The sequence below is a fragment of the Bubalus bubalis genome, chromosome 8, assembly GCF_019923935.1.
Source record: "Bubalus bubalis isolate 160015118507 breed Murrah chromosome 8, NDDB_SH_1, whole genome shotgun sequence".
In the NCBI taxonomy this organism is placed as follows: domain Eukaryota; kingdom Metazoa; phylum Chordata; class Mammalia; order Artiodactyla; family Bovidae; genus Bubalus; species Bubalus bubalis.
In genome coordinates this window covers 82,756,567-82,773,211 of record NC_059164.1, presented here as the reverse complement: position 1 = coordinate 82,773,211, position 16,645 = coordinate 82,756,567, and the positions used below count along the sequence as shown (strand labels likewise).

The 16,645-nt window shown below is 37.5% G+C and overlaps 1 protein-coding gene across 1 annotated transcript; it reads left to right on the top strand.

The window, feature by feature from the left end:
• The first annotated feature begins 10,642 nt into the window (after window positions 1–10,642).
• Window positions 10,643–12,443, top strand: LOC112586532 (endogenous retrovirus group K member 24 Env polyprotein-like). The gene is made up of 2 exons (XM_044946377.1): window positions 10,643–10,823; window positions 10,892–12,443. Exons 1-2 carry the CDS (start codon window positions 10,643–10,645, stop codon window positions 12,127–12,129), a joined length of 1,419 nt encoding a protein of 472 aa, XP_044802312.1. The 3' UTR covers window positions 12,130–12,443.
• The last annotated feature ends 4,202 nt before the right edge of the window (window positions 12,444–16,645 follow it).

Sequence of the window (16,645 nt, the reverse complement as noted above, 5' to 3'; positions counted from 1 at the left end):
ACAGAAGAAATCAAAAAAGAAATCAAAATTTGCATAGAAACGAATGAAAATGAAAACACAACAACCCAAAACCTGTGGGACACGGTAAAAGCAGTCCTAAGGGGAAAGTTCATAGCAATACAGGCACACCTCAAGAAACAAGAAAAAAGTCAAATAAATAACCTAACTCTACACCTAAAGCAACTAGAAAAGGAAGAAATGAAGAACCCCAGGGTTAGTAGAAGGAAAGAAATCTTAAAAATTAGAGCAGAAATAAATGCAAAAGAAACAAAAGAGACCATAGCAAAAATCAACAAAACCAAAAGCTGGTTCTTTGAAAGGATAAATAAAATTGACAAACCATTAGCCAGACTCATCAAGAAACAAAGGGAGAAAAATCAAATCAATAAAATTAGAAATGAAAATGGAGAGATCACAACAGACAACACAGAAATACAAAGGATCATAAGAGACTACTATCAACAATTATATGCCAATAAAATGGACAACGAGGAAGAAATGGACAAATTCTTAGAAAAGTACAACTTTCAAAAACTCGATCAGGAAGAAATAGAAAATCTTAACAGACCCATCACAAGCATGGAAATTGAAACTGTAATAAAAAATCTTCCAGCAAACAAAAGCCCAGGTCCAGACGGCTTCACAGCTGAATTCTACCAAAAATTTAGAGAAGAGCTAACGCCTATCCTGCTCAAACTCTTCCAGAAAATTGCAGAGGATGGTAAACTTCCAAACTCATTCTATGAGGCCACCATCACCCTAATACCAAAACCTAACAAAGATCCCACAAAAAAAGAAAACTACAGGCCAATATCACTGATGAACATAGATGCAAAAATCCTTAACAAAATTCTAGCAATCAGAATCCAACAACACATTAAAAAGATCATACACCATGACCAAGTGGGCTTTATCCCAGGGATGCAAGGATTCTTCAATATCCGCAAATCAATCAATGTAATGCACCACATTAACAAATTGAAAAATAAAAACCATATGATTATCTCAATAGATGCAGAGAAAGCCTTTGACAAAATTCAACATCCATTTATGATCAAAACTCTCCAGAAAGCAGGAATAGAAGGAACATACCTCAACATAATCAAAGCTATATATGACAAACCCACAGCAAACATTATCCTCAATGGTGAAAAATTGAAAGCATTTCCTCTAAAGTCAGGAACAAGACAAGGGTGCCCACTTTCACCATTACTATTCAACATAGTTTTGGAAGTTTTGGCCACAGCAATCAGAACAGAAAAAGAAATAAAAGGAATCCAAATTGGAAAAGAAGAAGTAAAGCCCTCACTGTTTGCAGATGACATGATCCTCTACATAGAAAACCCTAAAGACTCCACCAGAAAATTACTAGAACTAATCAATGACTATAGTAAAGTTGCAGGATATAAAATCAACACACAGAAATCCCTTGCATTCCTATACACTAATAATGAGAAAACAGAAAGAGAAATTAAGGAAACAATTCCATTCACCATTGCAACGGAAAGAATAAAATACTTAGGAATATATCTACCTAAAGAATCTAAAGACCTATATATAGAAAACTATAAAACACTGGTGAAAGAAATCAAAGAGGACACTAACAGATGGAGAAATATACCATGTTCATGGATTGGAAGAATCAATGTAGTGAAAATGAGTATACTACCCAAAGCAATCTATAGATTCAATGCAATCCCTATCAAGCTACCAACAGCATTCTTCACAGAGCTAGAACAAATAATTTCACAATTTGTATGGAAATACAAAAAACCTTGAATAGCCAAAGCAATCTTGAGAAAGAAGAATGGAACTGGAGGAATCAACCTACCTGACTTCAGGCTCTACTACAAAGCCACAGTTATCAAGACAGTATGGTACTGGCACAAAGACAGGAATATAGATCAATGGAACAAAATAGAAAGCCCAGAGATAAATCCACGCACATATGGACACCTTATCTTCGACAAAGGAGGCAAGAATATACAATGGATTAAAGACAATCTCTTTAACAAGTGGTGCTGGGAACTCTGGTCAACCACTTGTAAAAGAATGAAACTAGAACACTTTCTAACACCATACACAAAAATAAACTCAAAATGGATTAAAGATCTAAACGTAAGACCAGAAACTATAAAACTCCTAGAGGAGAACATAGGCAAAACACTCTCTGACATACATCACAGCAGGATCCTCTATGACCCACCTCCCAGAATATTGGAAATAAAAGCAAAAATAAACAAATGGGACCTAATTAACCTTAAAAGCTTCTGCACATCAAAGGAAACTATTAGCAAGGTGAAAAGACAGCCTTCAGAATGGGAGAAGATAATAGCAAATGAAGCAACTGACAAACAACTAATCTCGAGAATATACAAGCAACTCCTACAGCTCAACTCCAGAAAAATAAATGACCCAATCAAAAAATGGGCCAAAGAACTAAATAGACATTTCTCCAAAGAAGACATACAGATGGCTAACAAACACATGAAAAGATGCTCAACATCACTCATTCTCAGAGAAATGCAAATCAAAACCACTATGAGGTACCATTTCACACCAGTCAGAATGGCTGCGATCCAAAAGTCTACAAGTAATAAATGCTGGAGAGTGTGTGGAGAAAAGGGAACCCTCTTACACTGTTGGTGGGAATGCAAACTAGTACAGCCACTATGGAGAACAGTGTGGAGATTCCTTAAAAAACTGGAAATAGACATGCCTTATGATCCAGCAATCCCACTGCTAGGCATACACACTGAGAAAACCAGAAGGGAAAGAGACACGAGTACCCCAATGTTCATCGCAGCACTGTTTATAATAGCCAGGACATGGAAGCAACCTAGATGTCCATCAGCAGATGAATGGATAAGAAAGCTGTGGTACATATACACAATGGAGTATTATTCAGCCATTAAAAAGAATACATTTGAATCAGTTCTAATGAGGTGGATGAAACTGGAGCCTATTATACAGAGTGAAGTAAGCCAGAAAGAAAAACACCAATACAGTATACTAACGCATATATATGGAATTTAGAAAGATGGTAACAATAACCCTGTGTACGAGACAGCAAAAGAGACACTGATGTATAGAACAGTCTTATGGACTCTGTGGGAGAGGGAGAGGGTGGGAAGATTTGGGAGAATGGCATTGAAACATGTAAAATATCATGTATGAAATGAGTTGCCAGTCCAGGTTCGATGCACGATACTGGATGCTTGGGGCTGGTGCACTGGGACGACCCAGAGGGATGGAATGGGGAGGGAGGAGGGAGGAGGGTTCAGGATGGGGAACACATGTATACCTGTGGCGGATTCATTTTGATATTTGGCAAATCTAATACAGTTATGTAAAGTTTAAAAATAAAATAAAATTTAAAAAAAATAATAAAAAAATAAAAATGTAGGTTATTCAGAGGATTAAGGTTGCTAATTCAGCTAGAAGAAATTTCCAGCTCACCTATATTAAGAATTTAATTTCCTTATCATTCTACTGAAAACCATTTTTCACAATGGTTATAATCATATATACTCTTCTTTTGAAAAGACTTAAACAATTAAATTCTTGAAAACATATGCTTTTTATGTCCACTAGACCAGGGACCTTTTGAGATAGACATTGTCAGTGACTGATAAAGTACTTGAAAGTTGCAATGCCGTAATCAATATTTTCCCAAAATACATTTCATAGAACACTAATTTACTTGGCTATAATGTGTAATATTTAAGTAATTATTCAGTAATAAATTTGGAAACATGAATTAAATTATTTTGTGAGTTTCATTAAAGCAGTAGTTCTAAGTCTGTTATGTACAATAGCTAACAACATCAGTGAGAGTAAAATTATTTGACACTCCTCAGAGACCAACTAATTTTACTTCTCAGCCCTAGTCAATATCGTCAGACTCCTCTTTATTTTCATTATTCAAGTTTCATATTTGATTGTGAAGAAGCAATGCATTTACAAATATCAAAATATACAATAAGTATAAAGTGAAAACCTTCCTTCAATCAACACTATATTCTTAACTGAGCTCCCTGCCCATATATTCACTGTCAACAATATATAGTTTTTCCTTCCACAATTTCTGTATTCATGGCATAGACTAGTATTTATATACATTATTTGTCCTGCTTTACACAGATTGTCATAGCAATAAGTAGATCAGAATATGTAAACACCTTGCCATTTTACTCAGTTGAGTATCCTAGAGATCTTTCTAAATCAATACATAAATAGCTTTCTTATTTTTATTGTCATTTTGTTTGTATAGACATAATATTTTCTTCTATGGATATAATTGATTTACTCTATTTCTAGAGTTGGATATCAAGTTTTTTCCAAAATATTGCTACTACAGACAACACATTACTTTGCATCTGTGCTTGTATATTTGAGTGCTGACTTCACCAAAATATAGTCACTTAATAAAACAGTACTGCAGTTATAATTGTGATAGATATTGCCAAATTGTCACTAGCAGATTATACCAAACATGTGACAATAATAACAGAGTCTGGCCAGCAGAAGGTGGTGCTAGATTTTTGTGTATATCTGATACACTGAAAATACAAGCAGTGCTATTTTAATATGTCAGTCGAGGGTTCACTCTCTCAGCCGTGTTGGACTCTTTACGACCCCATGGAATGCAGCACACCAGGCCTCCCTGTCTATCAACAGCTCCTGTAACTTGCTCAAACTCATGTCCATCGAGTTGGTGATGCCATTCAACCATCTCATCCTTTTGCATTTTCTCCTCCTGCCTTCAATGTTTCCCAGCATAAGGGTCTTTTCAACTGAGTCAGTTCTTCAAATCAGGTGGACAAAGTATTGGAGCTTCAGCTTCAACATCAGTCCTTCCAATGAATATTCAGGACTGATTTCGTTTAGAATTGACTGGTTGGATCTCCTTTTATTCCAAGAGACTCTCAATAATCTTCTCCAACACCACAGTTCAAAAGCATCAATTCCTCGGTGCTCAACTTTCCTTATGATCCAACTCTCACATCCATATACATTGCCAGAGTCCAGCTCCAGCAGCCAGGGAATCAACCTGAAGAGATGAGCCGTGTCAGCGGAGAATGATGGAGCCTCTGACTCAAGGTGCAGGACTGCATGTTTATTTCAAACTCCAGGTTTTCTTTTATACTTTAACAAAAGCATTAGGTCAGAGGTTTAACATTTTCAGTTCCCCCTCACTCAGATTTATTGTCTCCAGATATCATTGTTGCCCTTCAAACAGAGTTCCTGCTTCAGCGATTCTCTCAGAATCGGGTTTACTATCTATTATCTACTTCTTCTTATGTGTCCTATACTTAACTTGTGATTGCACTGTAACTCATGCTTATGTCTGGGCTGCATACCACATCCCTCAGTTTATTTCTTATCTTTCTTGTTGGGAAGCGTAGTGCAAAATAGCCATAAAAGGAGAAAGTCCTTGGGAAAATGGCGAAGGGCCAGAAGTACTCAGCTTTGCACTACAGACAGAAAGACATCTCCTGCCTTTAGTTATGCTTGGCGCCAAGAGTTAATAATAAATAGGGATGTTACTTGTGAGAGCAGGTTGTGGGAGAAGCCCATGAGTCATTTAGATCGCACTGTCCTTGAAATGTTTCTACTGATTATGTGTTAACTCCGTATGCGCTCTGCTGGCCGCATACTTTAAGGTCTTTGTTCCTGCTTCTATTAAAAAGCTTGACTGCAGAAATAAACTTGTCAGTCCTTGCAAGAGACTGTCCAAGTGTCCTTCTTTCAGGTTCGTTGCTTCCAAGTCCCAGGGAGAAAATCCCCAACAAGTGGTGCCACGAACAGGGACTTGAGAGAAAGGCTGAACAAAGTGATGAGCCCCTGCATAAAGCGGTAAGCAGGATGGGACAACATAGCAGTAAAATTCCTTTCATTTATATAATGCATCATTTTTTGAAACAAAACGGTGTTAATGTTTCAAGAGATCAGTTGAATGACTGCTATCATATACTAGTGGAATATAATCCATGGTTCCCGGAGGAGGGGACGCTTGATCTTGATGTATGGAAAAGGGTTAAAAATAATATTTTGTGAGCACTTCAGCAAAGGTTACATGATCACTCATACGGGCTATCATAGAACAAATTGAAGGGCATAACGTTGATTTGGAAGTAAAATCTATTCGATCTTTACATGAATATGAGCTTAAGGAAGAGGATATGCAAGGTGCTTTGAAATATAAGAATGTTATGCTCAATCAGACACAATCCTTAGAAAAACAACTTAGAGACATATATATACAGGATATGTCAAAACTGAAGCCACTTGGAACGGAGGTCATTTCATTCAACGGACAGCCCAAATCTAAGGTTTTTCCTTCTGCTCCGCCTGTAACAGCAATTGCTAACTTTGCTCGTAGTAATCATTTCACTCCTCCTCGGGACATGCCTGCTTGCACTTTCGCTTTCCCAATGCAATTTAATCAACCTGCCCAAGGCCAAAATACTTGGGCTAATCTAGATTTTTTTTTAATTTAATTTTGTTTTTAAACTTTACATAACTGTATTAGTTTTGCCTTGTCTAGCTTTAAGAAAGCATGTACTCTGTATGGACCTACTTCTCCTTACTGTATAGAATTTCTCAGAGGATGGGCTGACCATTGGATGCCATATGATTTTTTTTTTTTTTAAGTAGCAAAGATGGTTTTAAATCCTCAACAATTACTGCAATGGCAAATATGGGTTAATGATGAGGTCCGACAGCTGATGATTGACAAGCAATCTCATGATAACCCTGCCAATTTAACCTATGATATACTCACTGGAACAAGAGCCATGGCCGATATGATTGCGCAACTAGCTAATATTACCCCTTAGATGTTACATTTCATTAAAGAAACTGCCTGCAGGGCATAAGCAAAGGTTGATAGCACTAACTCTGATGGTTCATTTGTTAAGATTATTCAATGACATGAAGAGGCATATTCTCAATTTATAGGAAAATTAAAGGATGCAATTGAGAAATCTAGTAAGGATGTGACTTTACAAAATATTATTTTTAAACAACTTGTTTTTGAAAATGCTAATGAGGAATGTCGATCCGTGCTCAGACCTATTCCAGAGACTGACTCTCTTATGGAATATTTGAAAGCATATAAGGATATCGGATCTATGTCCCATAGAACAAAATTGGTGGCATTAGAAACCTTTAATGTACAAAAAGCTGCTAATGCCAAATGTTTTAACTGTGGGAAGCCCAGCCATATGAAAAAACAATGCCGCATGCCAACACAGGCCAGAAAAAATAATACTACTTCTAATAAGAAGAGACCCCCAGGAGTATGTCCAAGATGTAAAAGGGGTTCCATTGGCTGAATGAATGTCATTCTAAATTTGATAAGGATAGAAACACTTTGAACCCCAGTGCACAGCAAAAACAACAGGGAAACTAATAAAGGGGCCATCCTCTAGCCCCACTACAAAAGGAGGACCTAGTGTTATGATGCTACAAGCAGCTACATCTAAGAGTGCTTGCATTGATATATCTAGTCCTTATGATATGGAACTAATAGAATTATACAACCCCCACAAAATTCCCACTGGATATTATGGCCCGATTCCACCCGGGACATTGGGACTGATTTTGGGACATAGTAGCTGCACAATGAGAGGTTTAGTGGTATTGACTGGTGTTGTGGACGAATATTATCAAGGGGAAATACATGTTATGGTAAATGTTATGAAAACGGGAAATGCATACTTACAAAAAGGGGAACATTTTGCACAATTATTACTTTTACCACATGTCAAACCAATGAAGGCATCTGATAAAGTTCGACAAGGAGGCTTCGGCAATACCAACCTTACTGCTTCACTCTCCACCTTATTAAAGGAACATCAGAAACCCATGCTTACTTTACACATACGGGGAAAGAATTTCACAGGCATGTTAGATACTGGAGCTGACATTTCAATCATTAGAGCTGCAGAATGGCCCCTCGATTGGGGTAAGGTTACGGCTCCTTCTAGACTATTAGGAATGGATGAAACTGATGCCACACAAACTTTTGTCAGTGCATCCTATTTACAAGTGTATGGCCCTGATCAAATTGTAGCTTATCTCAAACCATATATTACTAATATCCCAATCAATTTATGGGGACAGGATTTTCTTGAACAAACAAAAGCCGCAATTTTTTTTAAATGAACCTTTTTAATGAGGGCCATTGAGTTAACAATGCTGCCCCTCGATTGGGAATCTGATACCCCAGTATGGACATCTCAATGGCCCCTAACTAAAGAAAAATGGGAAGCTCTTACGCAATTAGTTAATGAACAATTACAAAAAACTCATATAAAACCTTCATTTTCCCCATGGAATTCCCCGATTTTTGTAATAAAAAAGAAATCAGGAAAATGACGAATGTTGATAGATTTTAGAAATGTTAATAATACCATGTCACCTATGGAGCCCTTACAACCCAGATTGCCCTCCCCTTCTATGGTACCAAAAGAATGGTCTGTAGTTATTATTGACTTACAAGACTGCTTTTTTACTATACCTCTGCACCCTAAAGATAGAAAACATTTTGCCTTTTCAGTTCCTTCTATAAATCACATGGCTCCTGTTAAAAGATTTCAATGGAAGGTGCTACCTCAGGGAATGATGAACTCCCCTACCATTTGCCAATATCTCATATCTGTTTCATTACAACCCATTAGAGACAAGTATCCTACTGCATTTATAATTCATTATATGGATGATATACTTCTCTCTATGGAATCTGAATTCTGTTTGCAACAGTTATATAATGAAGTTACTATTACTTTTCAAAATCATGGCCTGCTTGTAGCACCAGATAAAATTCAGTGGAAAGCACCCTTTAATTATTTAGGACATGTTATGGAAGAATCTAAAATCAAACCTCAAAAAACTCAAATTTCTGTGCAATCTCTACGCACGCTGAATGATTTTCAAAAATTGCTAGGAGATATTAATTGGCTACAGCCATCTGTTGGCATCCCCACCTATGCCTTACAAAATCTATTTAAAATTTTAGAGGGATCCCCTGACCCTAATAGCCCTAGGCAGCTAACAAAAGAGGCCAAAGAAGAACTGGCCTTAATGGAGAAACGCATTCAACAATGTTTTTCAACTCGGCTAGATTATGATTAACCAGTTTCTTTATATATATTCCCTACTGAATATTCGCCCACTGCAATTATATCTCAGCATAGCACAATAGAATGGGTATATTTACACACTAAACAGTCTAAAAAAATTGTAGCATATATTGAGAAAATAGGGCACTTAGTTGTGTCATGAAGAAGCCATGTGCAAACTTTGACTGGATTTGATCCATATGCAATACACATTCCCTTGACAAAACAGGAATTGCAAATTGCCTTACAGTATAACCTGACCATGCAAATGGCATTAAGTGATTTTCAGAATGTTATCTCATTTCATCTGCCGAAAGGAAAATTGTGGGACTTTCTACAATGTACTAAATTCATTGTAACTAATATCATTGCATCCCAGCCTATTATCAATGCACCCACCTATTTCATTGATGGCAACAAGAAAGGCATAGCAGGGATTGTCAGCCCTGATATCAAATAGAAATTACCCACTACCTATTCTTCAATACAAAGAGTTGAATTGTATGCTTTATATGCTCTTTTGTTGCTTCAACCATTATCCTTCAACATATATACTGATTCCAAATACCTTGCTTCCCTTTTTCCTGGTTTTGTTACCACCTTTTTATACAACCTAGATGAAGAATTATATACTCTCTTTTCACAGACTCAAGCTTTAATTCGCTCACATATGGAACCTTTCTTTATTGCACATATACGTGCTCATTCAGGTTTACCTGGCCCTCTGGTCGCAAGAAATGATGCTGTTGACAGGCTCATAGCTCCCATTTTTACATATGCAAATGATGAACGTGCTAATCTTCATACCAATGCTAACAGATTGCACTCTAAATACCATATTCCTCTCACTGAAACACGACGTATTATTAAAACCTGTGATGTCTGTGCCCCTCTGCACTTATGAACTACGATTTCAGGAGTTAATCTCTGGGGGCAACAACCTAATTCCCTTTAGCAATCTGACTTCACTCACTGCTCCTTAAAGAAAATTTTCTTTACTTTTTGTCTCAATAGATACATTTTCCAACTTTATCTGGACAGTACCTGTCTCTTCAGAATCCAATAAACACGCCATTTCTGCACTCTTATTCATCTTCCCCATTATGGGGATTCCTTCTGTCTTGAAAACAGACAATGGACCTGCATTCACCTCACATTCATTTCATTCATTTTTATCAGAATGGAACATAACACACATTACAGGAATACCCTATAATCCTCAGGGTCAAGCCATTATTGAAAGAGCCCACCACACCCTAAAACTCATTTATTAAAACAGAAAGGGGGAATATGGAAGAGGAGATACACTTCTTATCCCATGAACCCTCAATTACTATTATCTTTAACTCTTTATTCCCTGAATTTTTTAAACTTAACAAAAAATAATTCTGATACTCGTGCAGATAGACATTTTGCAGAAGACAAAAACAGCAAATTAGAAATCAATACACCAATATGGTATAAGCAATTTAATCAGTGGCTGCCAGGAATCTTACGACTCCTAGGCAAGGGTTATGGTCTTGTCATTGCAGATGGAGAGGAAATCTGGGTTCCCCTTTGCCATGTCCGTTACTGAGAGGGACCCCAAGGCCGGACTCCCTCAGGAAGTGATGAAGTTGACGCAAAGGGTCTCGTCAATGACCCTGGAGGAGCCAATGACGCCATCGTCTGAATCCTTACCCGACATGGGCTCAAGTGAAAACATGACTCGTCAGGCTGAGCAGACACTGAAGAGTACTGGAACTCCTATGACTCCAGATAAGCTGTTTCTGGCAATGTAAACTGTTCTGAAGAGCAGGAGGAACATCATTATTGCTCCTGGTTTAATAGATCAAGCATTGGAGGCTTTCATAAATCTAAGACAAATTTCTGGTCTGATAAGGACATATTGCTGAATTGGTATAATGGGGGCTTATCACCCCCACGACCCAGGATTGTCGTCCCCATTGTGGGGCCAGAGCAATGGCACATTTGGAAAATTCCAGCAGCCTTAGAGCACTTCACTAGTGTTTATGGGACTGTGGGTGTGTTTCATCCTTCTAATTATACCTTCCTATATAATAGTACTGGCTATATTCAATCATGTGTTCACCTTCCGGACTTGTTTATTGTAGGGCATTTTGATATTGACTTATCAGCCAAGATTGTCAATTGTACTACATGTGCATTGTATACCTGCCTTAATCACACCATTTCATATCACAATGCTAGCATTGCGCTAGTTAAACAAAGATCTGAGTTATGGCTTCCCATAAACTTAATTGAGCCTTGGACTGATTCTATATTTCTTTCTGTATTGTTGAAAACTAGGCTTAGGCGATCTAAGCGCATCATTGGGTGGGTTATTACAGGCATCTTAAGCCTTATCTCCATTGTGACTGTAGGAACTTTGTCTGGTATGGCTTTACATAATTCTATACAAAATCATGATTTTATCACTGCTTGGCACAAAGACTCTCATGATCTGTGGACTCGACAAGCTCAAATAGATCAGCAATTACAAACACGAATTAATGGGTTACAAACTGTGGTTATCTACTTAGGAGATCAAATGCAGCAACTGACTTTCCGAACACATATATGCTGTCACTGGAATTTTACTTCTTTTTGTCTAACTAACATGCCCTATAATAGCGCTGAATATCCTTGGAATAAGGTTAAGGCGCATTTGCAGGATCTCACAAGTAACTCAAGTTTAGACATCAATTTGTTGAAACAACAAGTTGCTAATTTTCAAGTTAGGGTACCTAGAGAATTGTATAGCACTCAATTCTATGATACTTTAACCAAAACCCTATCGTCTCTAGACCCTAGAGCTTGGCTTTCAGGAAGCAATATTTTTATATGTGTATTAATCACCCTGCTCTTTTTGTCCTTGATTATGGGATACAGAAGTCTCTACTCAAGACTCCGTGCCTCCCACAATGGAGTCCAACTAGCTGCCGCAGGGCTTAATTTAAAAACAAAAGGAGGATGTGTTGGGAAGCATAGTGCAAAATAGCCGTAAAAGGAGAAAGTCCTTGGGAAAATAGCGAAGGGCCAGAAGTACTCGGCTTTGCACTACGGACAGAAAGACATCTCCTGCCTTTGGTTATGCTCGGCGCCAAGAGTTAATAATAAATAGGGATGTTACTTGTGAGAGCGGGTTGTGGGAGAAGCCCATGAGTCATTTAGATCGCACTGTCCTTGGAATGTTTCTACTGATTATGTGTTAACTCCGTATGCACTCTGCTGGCTGCATACTTTAAGGTCTTTGTTCCTGCTTATATAAAAAAGCTTGACTGCAGAAATAAACTTGTCAGTCCTTGCAAGAGACTGTTCAAGTGTCCTTCTTTCAGGTTCGTCGCTTCCAAGTCCCGGGGAGAAAATCCCCAACATGTCTAAATCCTGTTTACCTCTAATATCCTAAGCTCACTATCTCCTAAAAAGGCTTCTAGCTATTAATATCTCTAAAATTCCTAATCTCTATATGCTATAGTAAAATATGCTGAAACTACAACATTCCTTAAATTTTTAGCTTCTAACTATTCTTAATTATTCCTAAACCCTAAGTTCAGCAAACCTTTGCCATAAACATTTGCTTCACAAACAGGTCTCAGATAACAATCCTTCCATGGCCTCAAGCTGCGGCCTATGTGCTCATCCTGGAACATTCTTTGTAAAGATCCTTAAACAAATGTCAATGGTTAACTTTATGGATTATTCTCTGGGCACAACTACAGAAGGCTTTGTGCTTTCTCATGCTCCTCTCAAGAACAATAAGCACCTTAACATTCTTTCCAGCCAACTCAACTGAAGAAAGGAAAAAAACAAGTCAGAATCACAAAAACCTAACTCCTTCATCCCGGGACCATGCCTGCAGGATGAGGAGAGGGGGTTGGGGCCATGCCTCCATTTTGTCAGTAATGCCTAACGTGGCTCCCGACAATACATGACTACTGGGAAAACCGTAACTTTGACTAGATGGACTTCTGTTGGCAAAGTAATGTCTCTGCTTTTTAATATGCTGTTTAGGTTGAGCATAACTTTTCTTCCAAGGAGCGAGTGTCTTTGAATTTCATGGTTGCAGTCACCATCTGCAGTGATTTTGGAGCCCAAGAAAAGCAAGTCTGTCACTGTTTCCATTGTTTCCCCATCTATTTGCCATAACGTGATGGGACCAGATGCCACGATCTTCGTTTTTTGAATGTTGAGTTATAAGCCAGGTTTTTCACTCTCTCCTTTCACTTTCATCAAGATGCTTTTCAGTTCCTCTTCACTTTTTGCCATAAGGGTGGTGTCATCGGTATATCTGAGGTTTCTGATATTTCTCCCAGCAATCCTGATTCCAGTTTTTGCTTATCCAGCCTGGCATTTCCCATGATGTACTCTGAAAATAAGTAAAATAAACAGGATGACCATGTATAACCTTGACGTACTCCTTTCCCAATTTGGAAACGGTCCCTTGTTTCATGTCTGGTTCTAACTGTTGCTTCTTATGATTCTTTTCCTGCTTCTTTCTGTATGTAATCTACCCTCTAATTAGCTCATGGTCATATCTATGTCAGGAATATCCTGGGTGAAAACAAAAGACTGGAGCTAAACTAGAGCTATCTTTAACACCAGTTTGAAGATTGAGATCAAGATCACAAATGTTCTGAGGTTGACCAGGGCTATTAGTGACAGAAATGAAATAGATACATGAGCTAATAAGGATGAAACTTAGGCCTCTGGTATTCTACTATAAGGTCTCACAAAGTATCATTCAAGGCTTAACTGGGAAACTTTCTTTGGTCTTCCCTGGTGGCTCAGATGGTAAAAGTGTCTGCCTGCAATGAGGGAGACTGGGGTTTGATCCCTGGGTCGGGAAGATCCCCTGGAGAAGGAAATGGCAACCCCCTCCAGTACTCTTGCCTGGAAAATTCCATGGACAGAGGAGCCTTGTAAGCTATAGTCCATGGGTTCGCAAAGAGTCGGGCATGACTGAGCAATGTCACTTCTCTTTCTTTATTAAGAGCAAAGTATTTAATTGCTTAAAGGCTTTGTAAAAACCTGATCTTCATCACTCCTACAGTCTGGGGTGCTGTCTTTGCCTCTGCCATCTGGATCTGCTTTAAGTTTGTCTTACTGTATCATTCTGCCTTCTGCCACTATGCATTTGCTCATGTTTTCCACTCACCGGATAAATCATCCTTCCTGATTTCCCTGCTTAAATACTGCACATCCATTTAATCTCATTTAAATTGTTACTTCCTCATGAAAGCTTTGGTTGAGTGCCCAGTATAATAGGAACCTCAGAATATCAAATATATTTTGTCGTATGATATTTTACAATTGCTGTTTTAAACACCTATTTGCATGATTATTTTATTAATGCTGTCTCCTTGGTAAAACATATTAACTGACTCCTTAAGTCTTAGTTCACACTATAAAACTATTATGTAAATATACATTGAATAAATGAAGTGTACAAATTCCCAAATAAATTAAATCGTGAAGCCTTTATTTTCAACTGAAATAGCTTGCAAGACTAGAGTTCTGACAAGTATATTTTGGGAAATATTGCAAAGAGTAATAAATTTTGAAGCTGAGTTCAGTTTCTTCATTGAGCGTATAGATGGGATATTCAGATAAGTTAAGGATCTCGACCTAGTTCATGAAGACCTAGATATTGACTTGTTCTAGAAACTAGAATAGGCTGAAACTAGAATAGGGATCTGTTGGCTCTTAATCTAGCTTTATTTCCACAATGATATAGAATTAGAAATAAACTTCTATAACTTTTTGTATTTTTAAATGTTAGGATTTTTTACAGAATGTAACTGTTTTATGATTTCAGGAGAAAGTAGGTGAAGCCTCTGTGATGATTTTTTTTTTAATTTAAGATAGTTTGACGAAGTAGATACATTATAAAAATATATATTATATGAAAGAATCTTCATTTAGTTGCACATCCAGAAAGAAAGCAGGCATAAAAGAAACTGTTTTCCCCCACAGAAGCCTGACATTCTGTCTTAATCATCACTGCTGCTTTATACAAAGAGTAGAAAATCAATTCATTTTTCCTATTCTTACTTTTCAGTATGATGGATGAATCATGGCTAGTGGAGAATGCCATGAAATCTGTATAAGCAAAATCAAAAACACTTGAAACAAATCCCTGTGTAGTCCAGGAGATTTTGTAGATGCAGTTAGAAGAAATTTCAGGTTTTAAAGTTAATTATATTATTAATTTCAGTTTACTAAAGCCAGATTTGTCATTAAATATAGAGGTTATCTTTAAGCTTATGGAAAATTGTTTAGTGGCTGTGTGAAAATCATTGGCCTTAAAATAGTACAGGATCATTCAATAGCTGTGCTATCCATTGTTTCCACTTGACTGTGCTGAACTGTTCTGAGTTCTGTAAACCAGCTGGACGTATTTTCATCAATATTATTTGATTTACACAAAATTCATTATGAATAGAAGAGCAGATGGGCTGCCTGTAACATCCAGAGATATCTGATGTTCTCACTAGCTTTAAGTTGATTATGTGTAATTTTTTTAGTTGAAAGGAGGAAAATAATGTTTTTCTAATCTATACACACACACAAATGTAGACATATTTTAAAATACATGTTTACATACATATTTATATATATCACATATAAAATGTAGTGGTATTATGCCATAGTCACCACTTTCTCCTCAGTTTTTGAATAATATTTATTTTTCTCATGAATGTTGCAATTCAGGTTTACATACTTTGAGTAAAGTACTTGTGAGAACCTCATTACTATAGCCCAAAGAATATAAATAGTAGACACAGGCTGTAGTAAACAGGAATATGTGCTACATATTCATTGACAATTTTTGGAATATAATGGTTACCTTGAATCTGGACCTTGAAGGTGAGTTGTGTATAATAAGACAATCAAAGACATTGTTACTGCCACCAGATAAAGAATAATTTTTTAAAAAATTATGAAATTTATTGTGAAATAGAAATGGCTGAATAATATGCTGTATTGTTAAAAATAATTCATGCGAATTCCAATACTATCTGAAGGAAGCAGATAACTTTATATTTTCTGCCCTCTTTCAGTTCAGTTAAGTCGCTCAGTCGTATTCGACTCTTTGTGACTCCATGAACCGCAATATGCCAGGCCTCCCTGTCCACCACCAACTCCCGGAGTCCACCCAAACCAATGTCCATTGTTTCGGTGATGACATCCAACCATCTCATCCTCTTTCGTCCCCTTCTCCTCCGGCCCTCAATCTTTCCCAGCATCAGGGTCTTTTCAAATGAGTCAACTCTCCGCATCAGGTGGCCAAAGTATTGGAGTTTCAACTTCAACATCAGTCCCTCCAATGAACACCCAGGACTGACCTCCTTTAGGATGGACTGGTTGGATCTCCTTGCAGTCCAAGGGACTCTCAAGAGTCTTCTCCAACACCACAGTTCAAAAGCATCAATTCTTTGGCGCTTAGCTTTCTTTATACTCCAACTCTCACATCCATATGTGACTACTGGGAAAACCATAGCCTTGACTAGATG